Genomic DNA, 14,268 nt, shown 5'->3' with positions numbered 1-14,268 from the left:
CTGAGAGGGCCTAGGAGCAATGACACCCGGGTAGAAATGACTATACCTAGCGCCCACATCTTATTTATAAATCCCATTGAACTAGGGCTCCCTAGAGAAACTACTGATTCAAGGGCCAGGCAGGGCAGGGAAAGTATAAGATGAGTCTGAAACTTCACGTTGTGCCGGAAAGGAAGAAAGTGCTCAAAAACTGATGGGGTCATGTTGAAAGCGCACAGGAACCAACTTGAAGGAGATCCCACTGGCCAATTCTGGGACAATAATGGATTAAACTCGTAAAATAAAACAAACATCACTAAGTTCACACTGATATAAATAAATAATTGAATTGAATACATAAATGTAGGAGAACGGGCAGCAGAATGAAATGACGGAAAGATGGAAGTATGAAATCACCATTTTTCAAAGACCTCAGTAATAATTGTCTTAAGCAAGCATCATCAATGGATGCTAAAATTATTGGTCTAAAGTGTAATGAGAAGCAAGATATTTGCATAGTCTCAAAGTATCTTCTGTCAAGAAACATTAATTACAAAGGGGAAAAGAGTAGCTTTGAAGTGTAAAAACCTGGAAGATAACACCTTAGCCAAAGGATCAAGGTTAACATCACCAGTAATAAGACTAATTGACATCAAGCATCTCTTGATAAGATACCCTGGGAAGGTTACAACTCACTTCTGAGGTCTTATTGCCAACAATATATAACCTCAACCTAATCATAATGAAACGTGAGACAAATCCAAATCAAAGGACATTTTACAAAATAACTGGCTAGTACTCTTCAAAAGTGCCAAGTCATGAGAAAAGACAGACTGTGGAATTGTCCCAGACTGGAAGAAACTAAGGAGATATTACTATTAAAGGCAATGTGAGAACATTGATTGAGCCTGTATCAGAAAAAGGACCTTAATGGGACAATGGAGGAACTTTAATAAAATTTTCAGATTAGGATTAAAGAGTATTATATCAATTTTAATTTCCTGGTTTAGATAATTATATTATGCTTTAAAAAGTCTTGTCTGCTTGAAAATAATAATCCATTTAAACATACACTATTGTACAAGTCATTCAGGAGTTACCCAGTACGTGGATGAAGATGAACCACATCCAGTTTTGAAATCTACAGTTTCCTAGTTAAAGTGGAGGCAAAAATGACTGTCTATAAAAGGAGAAAATAGTTCAACTACGAATTATCTTTTTTTATAGTTTCTTTCTGATCTTACAGAATCTCCTAAAACATGTAACTAATTTTCCCGGAACCAACACATATAGATTTCATTTACCCAACACTAAATTACACATGCTGGGATCAGTTTTTAGGCTGTGTATTCTAGTCCATGGATACGCGTGACCATTCTTACACTAGTCACAAAAAAATTCATCTTGAGAATGTTCTTCGTGATTCTCCCCTAAGACTTCTTCTAGGTAATGTTTGAAGATTCATTTTGTTAAGATGGCTCGTCACCAATGAGCCAGAGTTGCTGAACTTCTGACTGTACACTGTGCTTACGTTTATCAAATGATTACTATGTGCTAGAAACTATGCTAAGTACTTTATGCGTGTTGACTTAATATGTAAAACACCAAATAGTTTAGATACTATTACCGTCCCTGTTCTTTATAGGTAAGGAAACTGATTCACAGAGAAATTAAGAATCATGATGTTTAAAGCCACACAGCTCGGTAGTCATGATGGTATACTTGGTACCTAGGGCACCTAACTCCATGAATGTTCCCTTTACTGTTATTCTTTAAGAATCTGCGAGAAAGGACTGACTGCATCATTCTACTGTTCCACCTTAGAACGGAGGCTCTGTGGAAGTTCACAGGCACGGCCAATTGTTTCTCTCTCTTTGTCATCATTGCAATCATGCTCTGTGGTGACCATAGTCTTCTTTTCTCTGAGGACATTTTTTCTGCTGTATGGACAGACTTCTGTCATAAGGAGACTTCTGGCTCCTGGGACACTGTGATAGTGGTTGATGGTAGGCTCAATAGTTTTATAAAGCAGAGAACCTGTACTAGATTTTTTTTTTTAAGACATTCTTTTTCTTTGAGGAAGATTAGCCCTGAGCTAACATCTACAGCCAATCCTCCTCTTTTTTGCTGAGGAAGACTGGCCCTGAGATAACACCTGTGCCCATCTTCCTCTACTTTGTATGTGGGATGCATGTCACAGCACGGCTCAACAAGCAGTGCATAGGTCTGCACCTGGGATCCAAACTGGCGAACCCCAGGCCACCAAAGTGGAACGTGCAAACTTAACCACTTCGCCACCAGGCCGGCCCCAAGCCTGTACTAGATTTAACTAGTAGATTCCGTGTCACTTACAGTGAGCAACTATTAGAGTGAAAAGAAAGTTGACATTTTTTACTCAATTTCCTGATTTTTTGATACAGAAATCAAATCCTAGAGAGAAGAAAATATTTGTCTTAAGACTTCGCAGCTAGCAATTGATGAAGACAGATCTAGAAGCCAAGTTTCTTTCTAGTCCATTGTGAAAAATTTAGCCTTTCTTTTGCATGTTTTAGGAGGATTTTGATTTTTCTTTGTCTCAATAACCTTAATTGTGCTCTTCTGTTACTTTAGTACAAACTTTTCTGTACCCGTGGGAGTTTTGTTCCAGACCAGTAGAGTACAATTTAATAACTCTGACCTTCACATTTACCAAAGCATCAATTTAGAAAATAGTAATAGAATGCCCCTAAACGTATTGCTACAGCTTCACCAAGTACTTAACCTCCTCCTAAGCACCAAGAGAAAAAATGGCTGATTTTGTCTTCATCACTTCTGGTCATTTTATCCTGCATCCCAAATGAATGCAATGACCTGAGCTGAAATTTGTTTCGGTTATCTCTGTGTTGGCCCATCCAACCAGATGTCAATACTTATAGAAGTAAATTTAACAAATTTGTTGTCTTGGATACAAAATCTGAGAGACTTGCTGTATAATGAAATATTTACTCTGAAGTCTGTCTGTACCTAGATTTACTAGCTTCCAGAAAAAAAGTTGGGTTCATGTTTGTTTTGTAAAGATGGCACATAGCATGTGCTTTCCTTGAAACATGAAGTTGGCTTTCCTTCATCGAAAGGTGAGATCTATTCCCTCTCCTTGAATCTGAACGAGCCTGTGACCAATGTGGAAGTGATACTATGTAACTTTTAAGGTATAAAAAGTAATAGGGCTTCTGCCCGGTTCTTGTGGGACATTTGTATGATGAACACAGCCACCGTGTTGGGAGGAAGCCAAGAAGCCTAACAGACAGGCCACACGTGGATCTTGCAGCCACAGCCCCAGCTGAGGCCCCAGCCGATAGTCAGCATCAACTGTCAGACAACTGAGCTGCGAGCTGCCCTGGCTGACATGAGAGGACCAGAGAGGTGCTGTCCTTGCCGAGTCCTGCTCAAAACACAACATACAGGTTGTCATTGTTTTGTGCACTAACTTTTAGGGTGATTTGTTGAGTAGCCATAGGTAAGTGGAACACAAATCAATGCAGCATTTCTGGAATCTGTGCATGGGGTGCCAAAATGGGAGAGAAAACTTGTAAATACTTTGATGCAGAGGATGGTTTTGTCATCTGGGCAATCTAGATCCCAAATCCTTCTCTGTTCAGGAAGAAAGGAATATCATTAAGATACTCTCACCCGGTACGGATTTCAGACTCAGGAACATTCTGTCATCCCTCCTCCGCGCTCAGTGTCCCGTCTTGCTGTTTCCTTGGCCTTAGCGTCCTTGCGCCCTGGCCTTGAAATCTCGTGGACATCTCTGCTGGTGATGGCTTCTCCTTTGATAACTTCCGTCTCTACTCCTCACTTCTTTGACTTTTTTTTTAAATATAGAGTTCATTGAATACAATCTCTCTTTTCCTCTTTCAAGAAGTTCAGGGGCTCTGTTAAAAAGGAGTGTTGAAAAAAATTGGAAATAATAAGCCTGTTGCATTATAGAATCCATCGAAAAGGTCAAAGCCACACAATACACTATTACAAGTCATCACTTAGATAAAGTATTCAACTCTTCTGCCTTAATTTTTTTTTAAGCATGAACTTTAATGAGAATGGAAAGGGCATGACAAGAATCATTTCTCCTAACAAAGATTGTAAAAAGGGACAAAGATTAGGCAGTGTGTCCCATTCTGATGAATATTTAGCTCGTGAGCTTGAGATCCTTTGTAGCCCCAGGCCTTCAATATTATTCCTCTCAAAGACTATGAAAAACTCAAGTCATATTATTTAATAACTAGAAGCTGTAGAATTATAGCAAAGCACAACATGAATCCTAGTATCCAATATGATAGAAAAGAAAGGTGAGTATCTGAATATTAATGTCTTCCTGCAAAATGATAGGATTCTTATTTTCTTGCTAATAACATGCAAAATCCAGATTCATTTCTTTTCCTTATATACTTGGAAAGCTTGCTGAAAGCGGAAAGCCAATATTAAAAACCTTTTGTTATTATTGATGTTGGGTTTTTTCTCTCCCTATTTGGGAAGGCTTGTGTCGATTTCCATACAGAGAAAGCTTACGAGATTCCTATTGTTATAGAGCGAGTGCCTTTGTGGGCTGTGGGGATGGTGTCTAGGTAAAGCATAAGAGAAACAAATTGAAATGGTGCCCTTGGCCACACACAGATTTAGGCACTGACTCAAGTAGGTGGGACCAAAGCAACATTGCTCATAGATCAGTGCTCATTCCAGAGTGGGTTATAGCCTGCTGTTTAGAAAATAAAAACTCTTTACACTGATGGAGAAATTTAAATTAGATACCAGTTAGGAGAGACAACTTTCATGCAGGAGAAAAGATTGGAGATCTGAAGGCATGCGTTCTGGTTCTGATATATCAGCAAATAAAACAATGATAAAAATAGAAACTATAAAAAATCCATACCACCTATTGAACATTTATTATATAAAAGGCAAGGAACTAAGTGCTTTATGTACATTTTTACATTTGATCCTCACTCAAAGTCTATGAGATAGGTATTATTAGTGACAATCAGAAGTAGAGGGAAGTTGAATGATTTGATAAAAGTCACACATATAGTAAGTGGTAAACCTGCAATTTAAACCCATTCTAGGAGATTCCAAAGCGAGTTACTAAGCACTATTCTAGTTTAATTAGCTGAGTGGCCCTGGGGCAGTGACTTCCCTACTCTGAACCTAAGTATACTTCCTCACCTGTAAAATCAGGAAGTTTGATGTTCTGTGTCTCCCCCAAAAATTACCTATATTTAGTGGCTTAAACAACACAAATTTACTATTTTATAGTTCTGTAGTCTGGAAGTCTGACACAGGTCACACTGAGATTTAGTTAAGGTGAAGGCAGGGCTGGTTCCTTCTGGAGGTTCTGGGGAAATACTTTTCCTTGCCTTTTCTAGCTTCTGAAGGCTGCCTGCACTCCTTGGCTGGTGGCCTCTTCCTCACGTCAGTCCAACTTCTTGTTTTCATCATCACATCTCCTCCTTCCTCCTATGACTCCTGCTGCCTCTCACTTCTAAGGACCGTTATGATCAGGGTGGGCCCACCCAGCTTCTCCAGGAGAATCTTCCCCGTCTCATGTCATTAATCACATACACAAAATCTCGTTTGCCATGGATGGTGGCATTCACAGGTTCTGGAGATTCGGGCATGGACACGTTTGGGGAGCTATTATTCAGCCTGCCACAAACTCTGATTTTTTTCATTTTTAATACCAGAAGTGTCACAAAATCCTGCACCCAACAGTTGTAGGATGGTGTGGAGTTCTTTAGCTGCCCTATATCCTGTCTATAATGTTGGACCATCTCTTGCACCAGAGGTAACTTTCAGCACAAGATTGCAACTCTGTATGCCTCTTGTGAGCCAAAATATTGTCTCTCTTTCTAGACTTTTTTCCTAACTTCATTCTTGTGTTGAGTGATCATTTGTGTGGGGCCACTCTCAGCATCACACCTGCTTTCTTAAGTGTATCTATCCTTTTTTTACTGTTTTTGGCATACTCTCTCCTGTCCAGTTAGCACGCCATATTTTTTCCTTCATCCATGTCGTTATTGCAAATATCATGTTGCCCCAATTCAGTAGAAGCTAATGACTTTGCTAACCAAATGCAGAGCTCTGCCACCACTGGTGTCTTAATTTTTAATGAGAATTCTCAAAAATGCTTCATGCTCTTTACCTAGGACTAACCCTGCCCCTCCCCCGAAAATAGCAAACTTCTGTCCTCAGTGATTCTATTTCAGCTGGTAAGTGATCTGTCAACTTCCTTGTAAAATACAGGAAATTGAGCATTGTTTTCTGCTGGGAATATTGACCTGGTATTAACCTTTAGGCAGAGCACATACCATCACATACCCTGAGACCAATGGTATTTTTCCTGTTTTCAAGCCATCATGAGAAAAATAGCACTCAGTTACCAAACTTTTGGTAATTCTTTTGCAACTGTTACTGAAAATAACCAAAGCTCACATCTTCCATTCTCTGAATATGGTTTACCAATTATTCCATGTGGTTAATAGTAAGGAAATTTTCACTCATATTCAACTTTCAACTTACGTATATATATATATATAATCAGAAGTATATATACACAGAGAGAGAGAGAATATATACGTTCCCCCAAAATGCATTAGTCTTTTTAAATTGACTTCAATGTCTAATTGTCCCCCAAAATTGGTTTCATCTTAAGATGGATATTTTAAATAAGAACCAAGAGGGAGATTGAGAAAGAAACCAGTATTTATTAAACATTTACCAGACACACTGCTAAGCATTTTAGACTGGTTATTATATAAAGTAAATTAGAATTAATCAGCAAAAAAAATTTCTCGATGCAGTCAATATCCAAGGCCATATTTAAGTGAATTTTTGTGCTTGTTTGCTTGTTTGTTTTTTTTAATTCTGTTGCATTCCCCTTTTAAAACTTATTTGTTTATTTATTGTTTATTATTTTTGAAATGATTCTCTACTGACCAAAATTTAGTGTTAGGTAGAAACTAAAATGATAATAATAATAATAATAAAACATAAGGCTGTTCCTGGAAAATAATGAATTTAATTTTTATTCCTCACAAAGGGGGAAAGAGTAGGATAACATATTAAGAAATAGCGAGCAATTGAACTTTTCAAAGGAAGAGGCAGCTTGTCTTCTACCTTCTATAATTAGCATCCGCAGGCCATATGAGGACTTGCCCCCATGAGTTTCAGGGACCATTTTGGGGGAACCTATTAAACAATGGGGTTATCTACTAGCTACCTTGCTCATCGCAGGTTTCCAGACTGTCACCCATGCATAAGAGATAGATGGAATCTTTTTAACTCTAAAATCTGTCATTTTCTTGCTTTCCTCAGGTAGCGCTGGCACCCCAGTAATGTTTAATAAGAATGGGGATGCACCTGGGCGTTATGACATCTTTCAGTACCAGATGACAAACACCACCAACCCTGGTTACCGTCTGATTGGACAGTGGACAGATGAACTTCAGCTCAACGTGAGTTCTAATTGTTCCTCTTCCTTTGCTTGTGTGGTGAATAAACAAACTTTTAGTTTGCTCAATTAGGCAAATGTTTCTTGTCTATATGTTTGTGTGTGTACACAAGTGAACATGCAACTTGTTGCAGGCGTGAGCAAGGACTGATAATCAATAACATAGCAGTGATAGTGATGATGATGATGATGTTAGGAAATGTATTCTGAGTTTATACCAGACATTGTACTCAGCACCTATGTGCATGATCTCATTTAATCTGATGCTCAAATTGCTTAACAAACAAGGTACCAGCTAATACTTTAATAATTTCACAAGATCCTTCTCTTGGTCAGACTTTTCTTCCTTCCTTCATTCTTTATCTGGTGGTGTGTTTTATTATTTTTTTTTAAATGCATTTTAGTGCATCACTTAAGTTTAACTGAGATTCTGTAAAATGTGACCTTGAGTAAGCAGCAGCTTCCTTGTGCAAGGGGATGTAAAAGTTCACCAGCCAGAGACCCTCGGGGGCTCCTCTGTAGTCGGATATACTTAGGTTTATTTAACTTGCTGTTTGAAAAACAACCTCCTGCCAGAAAACCTCCTTCAGGATGAAGGAGTTTGGATGGGATTTATCATAGACTTTGGGCTGAGCTGGGTGATTCTAGGCAGGTTTAGGGAAGGAAGGGCCAGTTTCGGGTTGGGCCCTCTTAGGAAGCGGTAGCAATTTGATGAGTGTATGTCTTGAAGATTTTTATCTGGGACATGGGAGGATAAAAGCTAAGCAAGAGGTGTCACTAACAAAGAAAACAGTAGGCACTTATGTGAACTGGAAAAGAGAGATGTTTAGCAATTTTTGAGGTTGCAGAATATTCTTGTTTCTGTCTAGTTTAAGATATGGTAGCAGAGTGGCCTTACTTTTGTCTTGTTCCACCACAGTCATGGAGTGGCCTTGTGTGATGATTATTTTTGTTATGCAGAAGTTATTTACGTTCTGTTTGGAACTTACCTGCCTAGATATTAGCTGACAGCTGTAGGGACATTTTTTGTTCTTTTTTTCTTTTCTTAAGATTTCAGGTTCAACATTCAATAGTGTGCTTCTAGTAACACTTACAATTTGGAATTATTTGGAATTACTGTTAGTTAGTGAGTATGCTAGTCTTCCCAGGGAGTGAAGAACATGGGCCAGGACACCTCCACCCTGGCTGGCCCAGCACAGCTGGAGCTCAGCATACCATGGCTGCCCTGCTTTTCCTCTCCTCTGGGTGGGATGGGGGTGCTTAAATAAGCCAGAACCAGCCTGGTGCATGGGGTCCTGAAGCCTGGGGAGACAAGTTGGAGAAGCAGGGTTGCTGCTGGGCCTCTTCTGCGGAGATGTGCTGGGTGGGGTTACACTCCAAGAGGATCTGCAGCAGGTCCCTCCCTGTGGCATTGAGCTTAGGTACAATGTTCACCAGAGATACTGTGGCTGGGCATATTGGGTAGGGCTGACAAATTGGGTAGAGCTTCACAGGACCACAAATATAACTTGAATTTATAGCATATACAAACACGATTATCTTTTATCCAGCAGGTCCCACCATTACTCTGGATTCCCCAGAGGAATAGAACCAATAACATAGAAAAATAGACAAATAATAAAAAATTAGCTCATGGGGTTATGAATGCTGAGAAGTGCAACTGGCAAACCGGAAACCTATGAGAGCCAATGGTGTAAGTTCCAGCCTGAGGCTGAAGGCAGAAGAAGACTGATGTCCCAGCTCAAAGATAGGCAGAGAGAGAGGGTTCTCTCTCACTCAGCCTCTTTGTTCTATTCAGGCCTTCAGTGGATTAGTTGAGGCCCACCCACATTGCGGAGATCAATCTGCTTTACTTAGTTTACCAATTCAAACGTTCATCTCATCCAGAGACACCCTCGCAGACACACCCAGAATAATGTTTAACCAAATATATGGGCACCCCATGGCCAGTCAAGTTGACGTATAAAATGAACCATCACAGGCTCTATCCCAGAAAATTTCTTCTAATGTTTATTCCAAAGGTGAAAATTATGCCATTGGCTTTTATCAGCTTATGCCTTACGATACACTTTGGAAATCACTGAGAGCAAGGCTTCTTGAGAGTGAAATAGAGAATTGATGTCTTGGGGGTAGTGGGGTATAGGTCATGGTTTCTAAGAAGAGACAATTATGCAAAAAGCAGGGGGTGGTGAAGCCACCATTGGCCAATTACCTCATTTCACATTGCCCTGCCTGCCTCTGCTTCTACCTGTCCAGTTCTCCTTCTCCTGAGGTCCACCATCCAAGTGAGCTGACAAAAAGATTGGGCCCAATGGATTGTGATCTGGCATCCAAGAATGGATGGAGCCGGACAGCAAGGGCCAGGCTTGGCTGAGATGAAGACTGAGGGGTAAAACCAAAGAAGCAGCTAAAATTACCCTGAACTTAAGGCACAATAAACTTGCAAGCAAACAGAGAAAATGAAAGCAAAATGAACAAAACCCAATAGGTAAACCCAAGGGGTAGTAATCTAAAGCAAAATCAAAGCAGCATAACCTGGCTAACATACCCAAAGCATGCCTTTTTTTGGATGTTGTTTCTGTGACACGAAGAAGGGTCAGCCAGAAGTAACGGTAGAGAGTCAAGGTCTGTGGTATACATGTGAAGTGCTCAGGGCCTATTGTAAGACCCAGGAGATTGTATTGATGTATTCATCTGTTGTAGCATAACCCCTGCACCAATGTCTGGCATGTGTAATTTGTCCATGTACACAAGAACTCCCAACCAACCTTTACCAACTTTAGATATTACTTGGGAGTTCTTAAGTCTACTATTTTTCAGAACCAACATCAACACGGATTTTATTTTTCTTTCTTTGGTTTGTAATTATCCTTCATAAGAATTGTATTTGATTAGCCATTTGACGAGTGTTTTCTTTTAAGTATCTCTCATGTGATAAGCATTGAGCTCAGGAGCTGTGTGGACGTTAGCAACACAAGATTAGGAAGTCTGCTTGGTGTGGGAGGGGTCAACCTGAGAACCTCTATTTACTGTTCTTAAATATATGAGAGCCAAAATGAAATGGATATCAGTCTGAAACTCAGAAAAGAGTTTTGGTCTATAGCTCTAAAAAGAAGGAAGCTGTTAACCTATAAATGGCCTTTACATCCATTAAAGAGAGAGAAAAGAGAAAAGCAGAGAACCCAAAGCCTTGAAAACCTCATAGAAAATGATACGATTCCATTCCAACTACTCCAAATAGCTCCCAATTAAAAATATTCTTTGCCTGGAAAGTTGGCATTTATGGTTAAATGCCAACCAAATCATTTGGAGTTTTGTTTGTGGAAGGTAGATCAGGGGTTGCGTGCTTGACTTGGTGTTAAGTGGGAACATATTTGATTCTACTTTTTCATGCTGAGAGTGGTGTGTTAGGAAGAGCAGACAGGACACCTGAGTTCTCAGGTGGATCCAGTAGTTTATGCTTGGTGTTACATGCAACCAAAAGTCTGAATGACTGATCCAGGAACAGGGCCATTTTCAGAATGGTGAGAGGCTGGGTTAATTCAATTTAGGGTGGCAGCTGGGATAACTGGCCTCGATAGGAGGTTATCCTGTTGATGCCTTTTATGGGCTCCTAAGGATATTGTTAAATTGAATTTGAATCAAAAGAAAAGAGAAAAGGGCAGGTAAATACAGTACCCAGAGTCACTCCAGCCCCTCACCCGGAGATCCAGGGCCACAGTGCAGGTAGCCTGTCCCGTGGTTGGTATCCTATCCAACCTTACCCTGTTCATGATGTTCCTTTTGCTCTAATCATTCTGATTCAGTTAAAATTTCTGTGAGAGTGGAATTTGGGCAAACTTAGTTTTGTAGATTTGCTTTCTTCTAGTCAAGGGAACAAAACAAAGCATTACAAGTGACAAGTCTACTTCTCCTCATTTACAAAGACTCGGGAGTACTCTTTCAATCCCCAGTCAGATCATCTCTAGCAAATGAAATTTTCAGGAGAGCTTTCTCTGTGGTCAGTAATTGCAAATGAGTTTCTGAGCCGTGAAATCAGAGCTTTCGGTTCTCAGAATCCCAGTACTGTAGACGAGACTGCTTTGCCGTTCTATATCCAAGCCTCCAGAATTTAGGTGTCTAGGAGTGCTCTGTCTGTTACGGAATGTCATCTTGTCCCCTTACAACTAGAGTACTAGCGCTGGGCTCTGTCTCCTTTGTGGGCTAAGAGATGATTTGCTATTAGGATATTTCCACACAAACAGGAGTTAATCGAAAGGTAATCATAAAAAGCAAAGCCATTTACCCTCCCAATTGCAACCCCAAGGGAAATAACCCTGACTTATTTTCTCAGGTTTGTATTCTACTATGCGGAGATTCCATAAGACATTATTCCTGGTGGAGAAGCAGGAGATGGGATAATGCAACAAATATACATTGATTATCTGCAGTGTGTCAGGCAGGATGGTAGCTAATGGAGATGCTAGGATAACGAGGTCAGGTTCCTGCAATCGTAGTTCACAGACTAGGATAAGGGTCTATAATAGACACGATGCATTTAAAGGGCTTAGGCACTGACTTATATTTGAACTGGATTTTGAAGGATAAATAGTGGTTCCCAAGAAGGAGAAGAGAAAAAAAAAATGCTTTAGAATAAACAACGCAGTACTATTTGAAAATTGAGATAGGAGAATGTGTCAGAAAAAAGGCGAGAAATGAAATGTAGATGAGTTAAAAAATTCTAAATTTCTGATATGAAGTAAATGCTATATATGTAATGTGTGTTAGCAACAAAGGTGATTTTTGTCATCTTTCATTTATTTGCAATTAGTAGGAGATTTAGATATGCCTAAATGTTAATGTTTCAAATAACTGAAATTCCTTAAAATACCAAAATGTTAATGAAAGTTAAAAAAAAAAGGAACTATTCTTAATAGGCAGCTTCCTACAGTGACTCACACACTCTTAAATAGAAGACTCTGAAGGAATATTACTTAACCTTTTCTGGAGCCTCAATCATCTGCCGTTCTGTAGGATAGCCCAGTTTTGTGACTTTCTGAGGTATGTGGGGATTGTTAGCTTTTTAAGTGATTTGTTCCCTGTTGAACTTACCTTCTAACTAGAGACTGAAAGCTCCTGGAAGGTAGAATCCATGTTTTCGTCATTATTTTATATACCTATCTAACACAGTACCTGGCACACAGTAGGCATTTAGGTTTTTTTCATTAGTATATAAAACCATGTAAAATGAACACGAACTCTATTTAAAGGTGGACATCATCTGAAGCAAGCAGCCACACTTCATCCTTCTGAGAAGAGGGCCCAAGTTTCCTTTAAACTGTGTGGTTTGCCCTGGATAGTTCCCAAGTCCAGGGGCGGGGCCTGATTCAGCCTAGGCCAATCACTATGGCCGTGGTGATGAGGCTGGGTGCCAAACTACGCCTGTCCAATCAGAACGATTCACGGACCATCTGATGGCTTATCTGGGACAGTAACACACTCTTCTTGGAAGTGAGTGTGGCCTCAGGAGCCACAGGAGGCGTCTGGAGGCCACTGTGGAGGAATTCTGGCAAAGAAGAGTTGAAACTCGGAGAGACACGCTAAGTCTAGGTCATATTGTTTGAGGTGTAGGAAACCTTTAGTGGAAACCATTTATAATTTTGTCTGGATTGTTCAGTTATCAATAAATTGAGGCAATTTAAGTATGATACTTTTTACTTACAATCTTATTCACTGTTGCAATCAAAAAGGAAAAAACGAAATTTGTTTTTGTTTTAATATGCCTAGATTGGAAAAGAAAAAATATCCACCCACCTTCAATAAGCAGACTTTTTTCACATTTCATTAAACTGAAGTGATTAAAAATTAATTTAAAAAGTTATGATTTTGTTAAATATTGAATCTTTCACACTGGTTGGAATTTTGGCTCTCACAGGCATTGAAAGACAGAAAAAGTGTGGTTGATTGCCAAAATCACTGTTTAATCAAATTATATATCCCAAAATCAATACTTATTCTTGCCTGTAAAACTACTAATCACTCTATTGTTTCATAATTGCAACAGTAAAAATGTTTTAAAAGTCTATTCACACACATAATTGGCAATGTATTATATAAGAATGGGGTAATGGATAGCCATAATCAAAGCAATGTTGACAAGGAGAAAAATACATAAGTTGTCAAAATCTAGTACTTCTTCAGCTTCAAGTTGAAGGCTTCTTTTATGGAATCACCTTCCTACTCATCATAATTAATGGCTCTTCTCTTATAATTTATAGCTTTGTTGTCGATGATGGGGACTACAGGCTTTGAAGCTGACCTGATTAAATGGATCTGAGTCTCGGCTCCACCACTTGCTAGCTATAAAGCAGAATTACAATAGTACCAATTTCATAAGGTTATTGTTAGAATTAAACGTAGTAATATATGTAACACTCTTATAACAGTGCCTGGCACATAGTAAATATTCAATGAATGTTGGCCACAACAGCAAGAACCTTAATAATAATTTAATATCCTTAGTTCAGTAGATCATCTATAACTGCTAAAAATGTCAGTTTCTAGTGCTTAACTAGATTATTTTTCTTTATACCCCAGCACCCAGCATAATGCTTAGCATATAAAAATGGCTTGTTCTGTATTAATTAGATGAATAGATGAGCAGACAAGCAGTTGAATTATATTCTAAATTTCTTAGGGACAGGGCTTGTCATTTTTGATTTAGAATTCCCAGTGCCTGTTCGATGAACGGATGCGAGGATTTATCCAGAATCTACTGCAGTCAGCAATTCCATATGATTCAAGGATTCGTTCAGGATCTCTCTTTA

At 39.2% G+C, this 14,268-nt stretch overlaps 1 protein-coding gene across 1 annotated transcript in view; it reads left to right on the top strand.

The window, feature by feature from the left end:
* GRM7 (glutamate metabotropic receptor 7) overlaps positions 1 to 14,268 on the top strand; it is a 770,519-nt gene that overhangs the window by 548,299 nt on the left and 207,952 nt on the right. The window contains exon 7 of the mRNA XM_046681325.1: positions 7,327 to 7,466. Within this exon, the coding sequence (XP_046537281.1) occupies positions 7,327 to 7,466 (140 nt within the window). The remainder of the gene's footprint in view (positions 1 to 7,326; positions 7,467 to 14,268) is intronic.

This window comes from Equus quagga, chromosome 1, assembly GCF_021613505.1.
Source record: "Equus quagga isolate Etosha38 chromosome 1, UCLA_HA_Equagga_1.0, whole genome shotgun sequence".
Lineage (NCBI taxonomy): Eukaryota > Metazoa > Chordata > Mammalia > Perissodactyla > Equidae > Equus > Equus quagga.
This window is presented reverse-complemented; position numbering and strand designations above follow the sequence as displayed.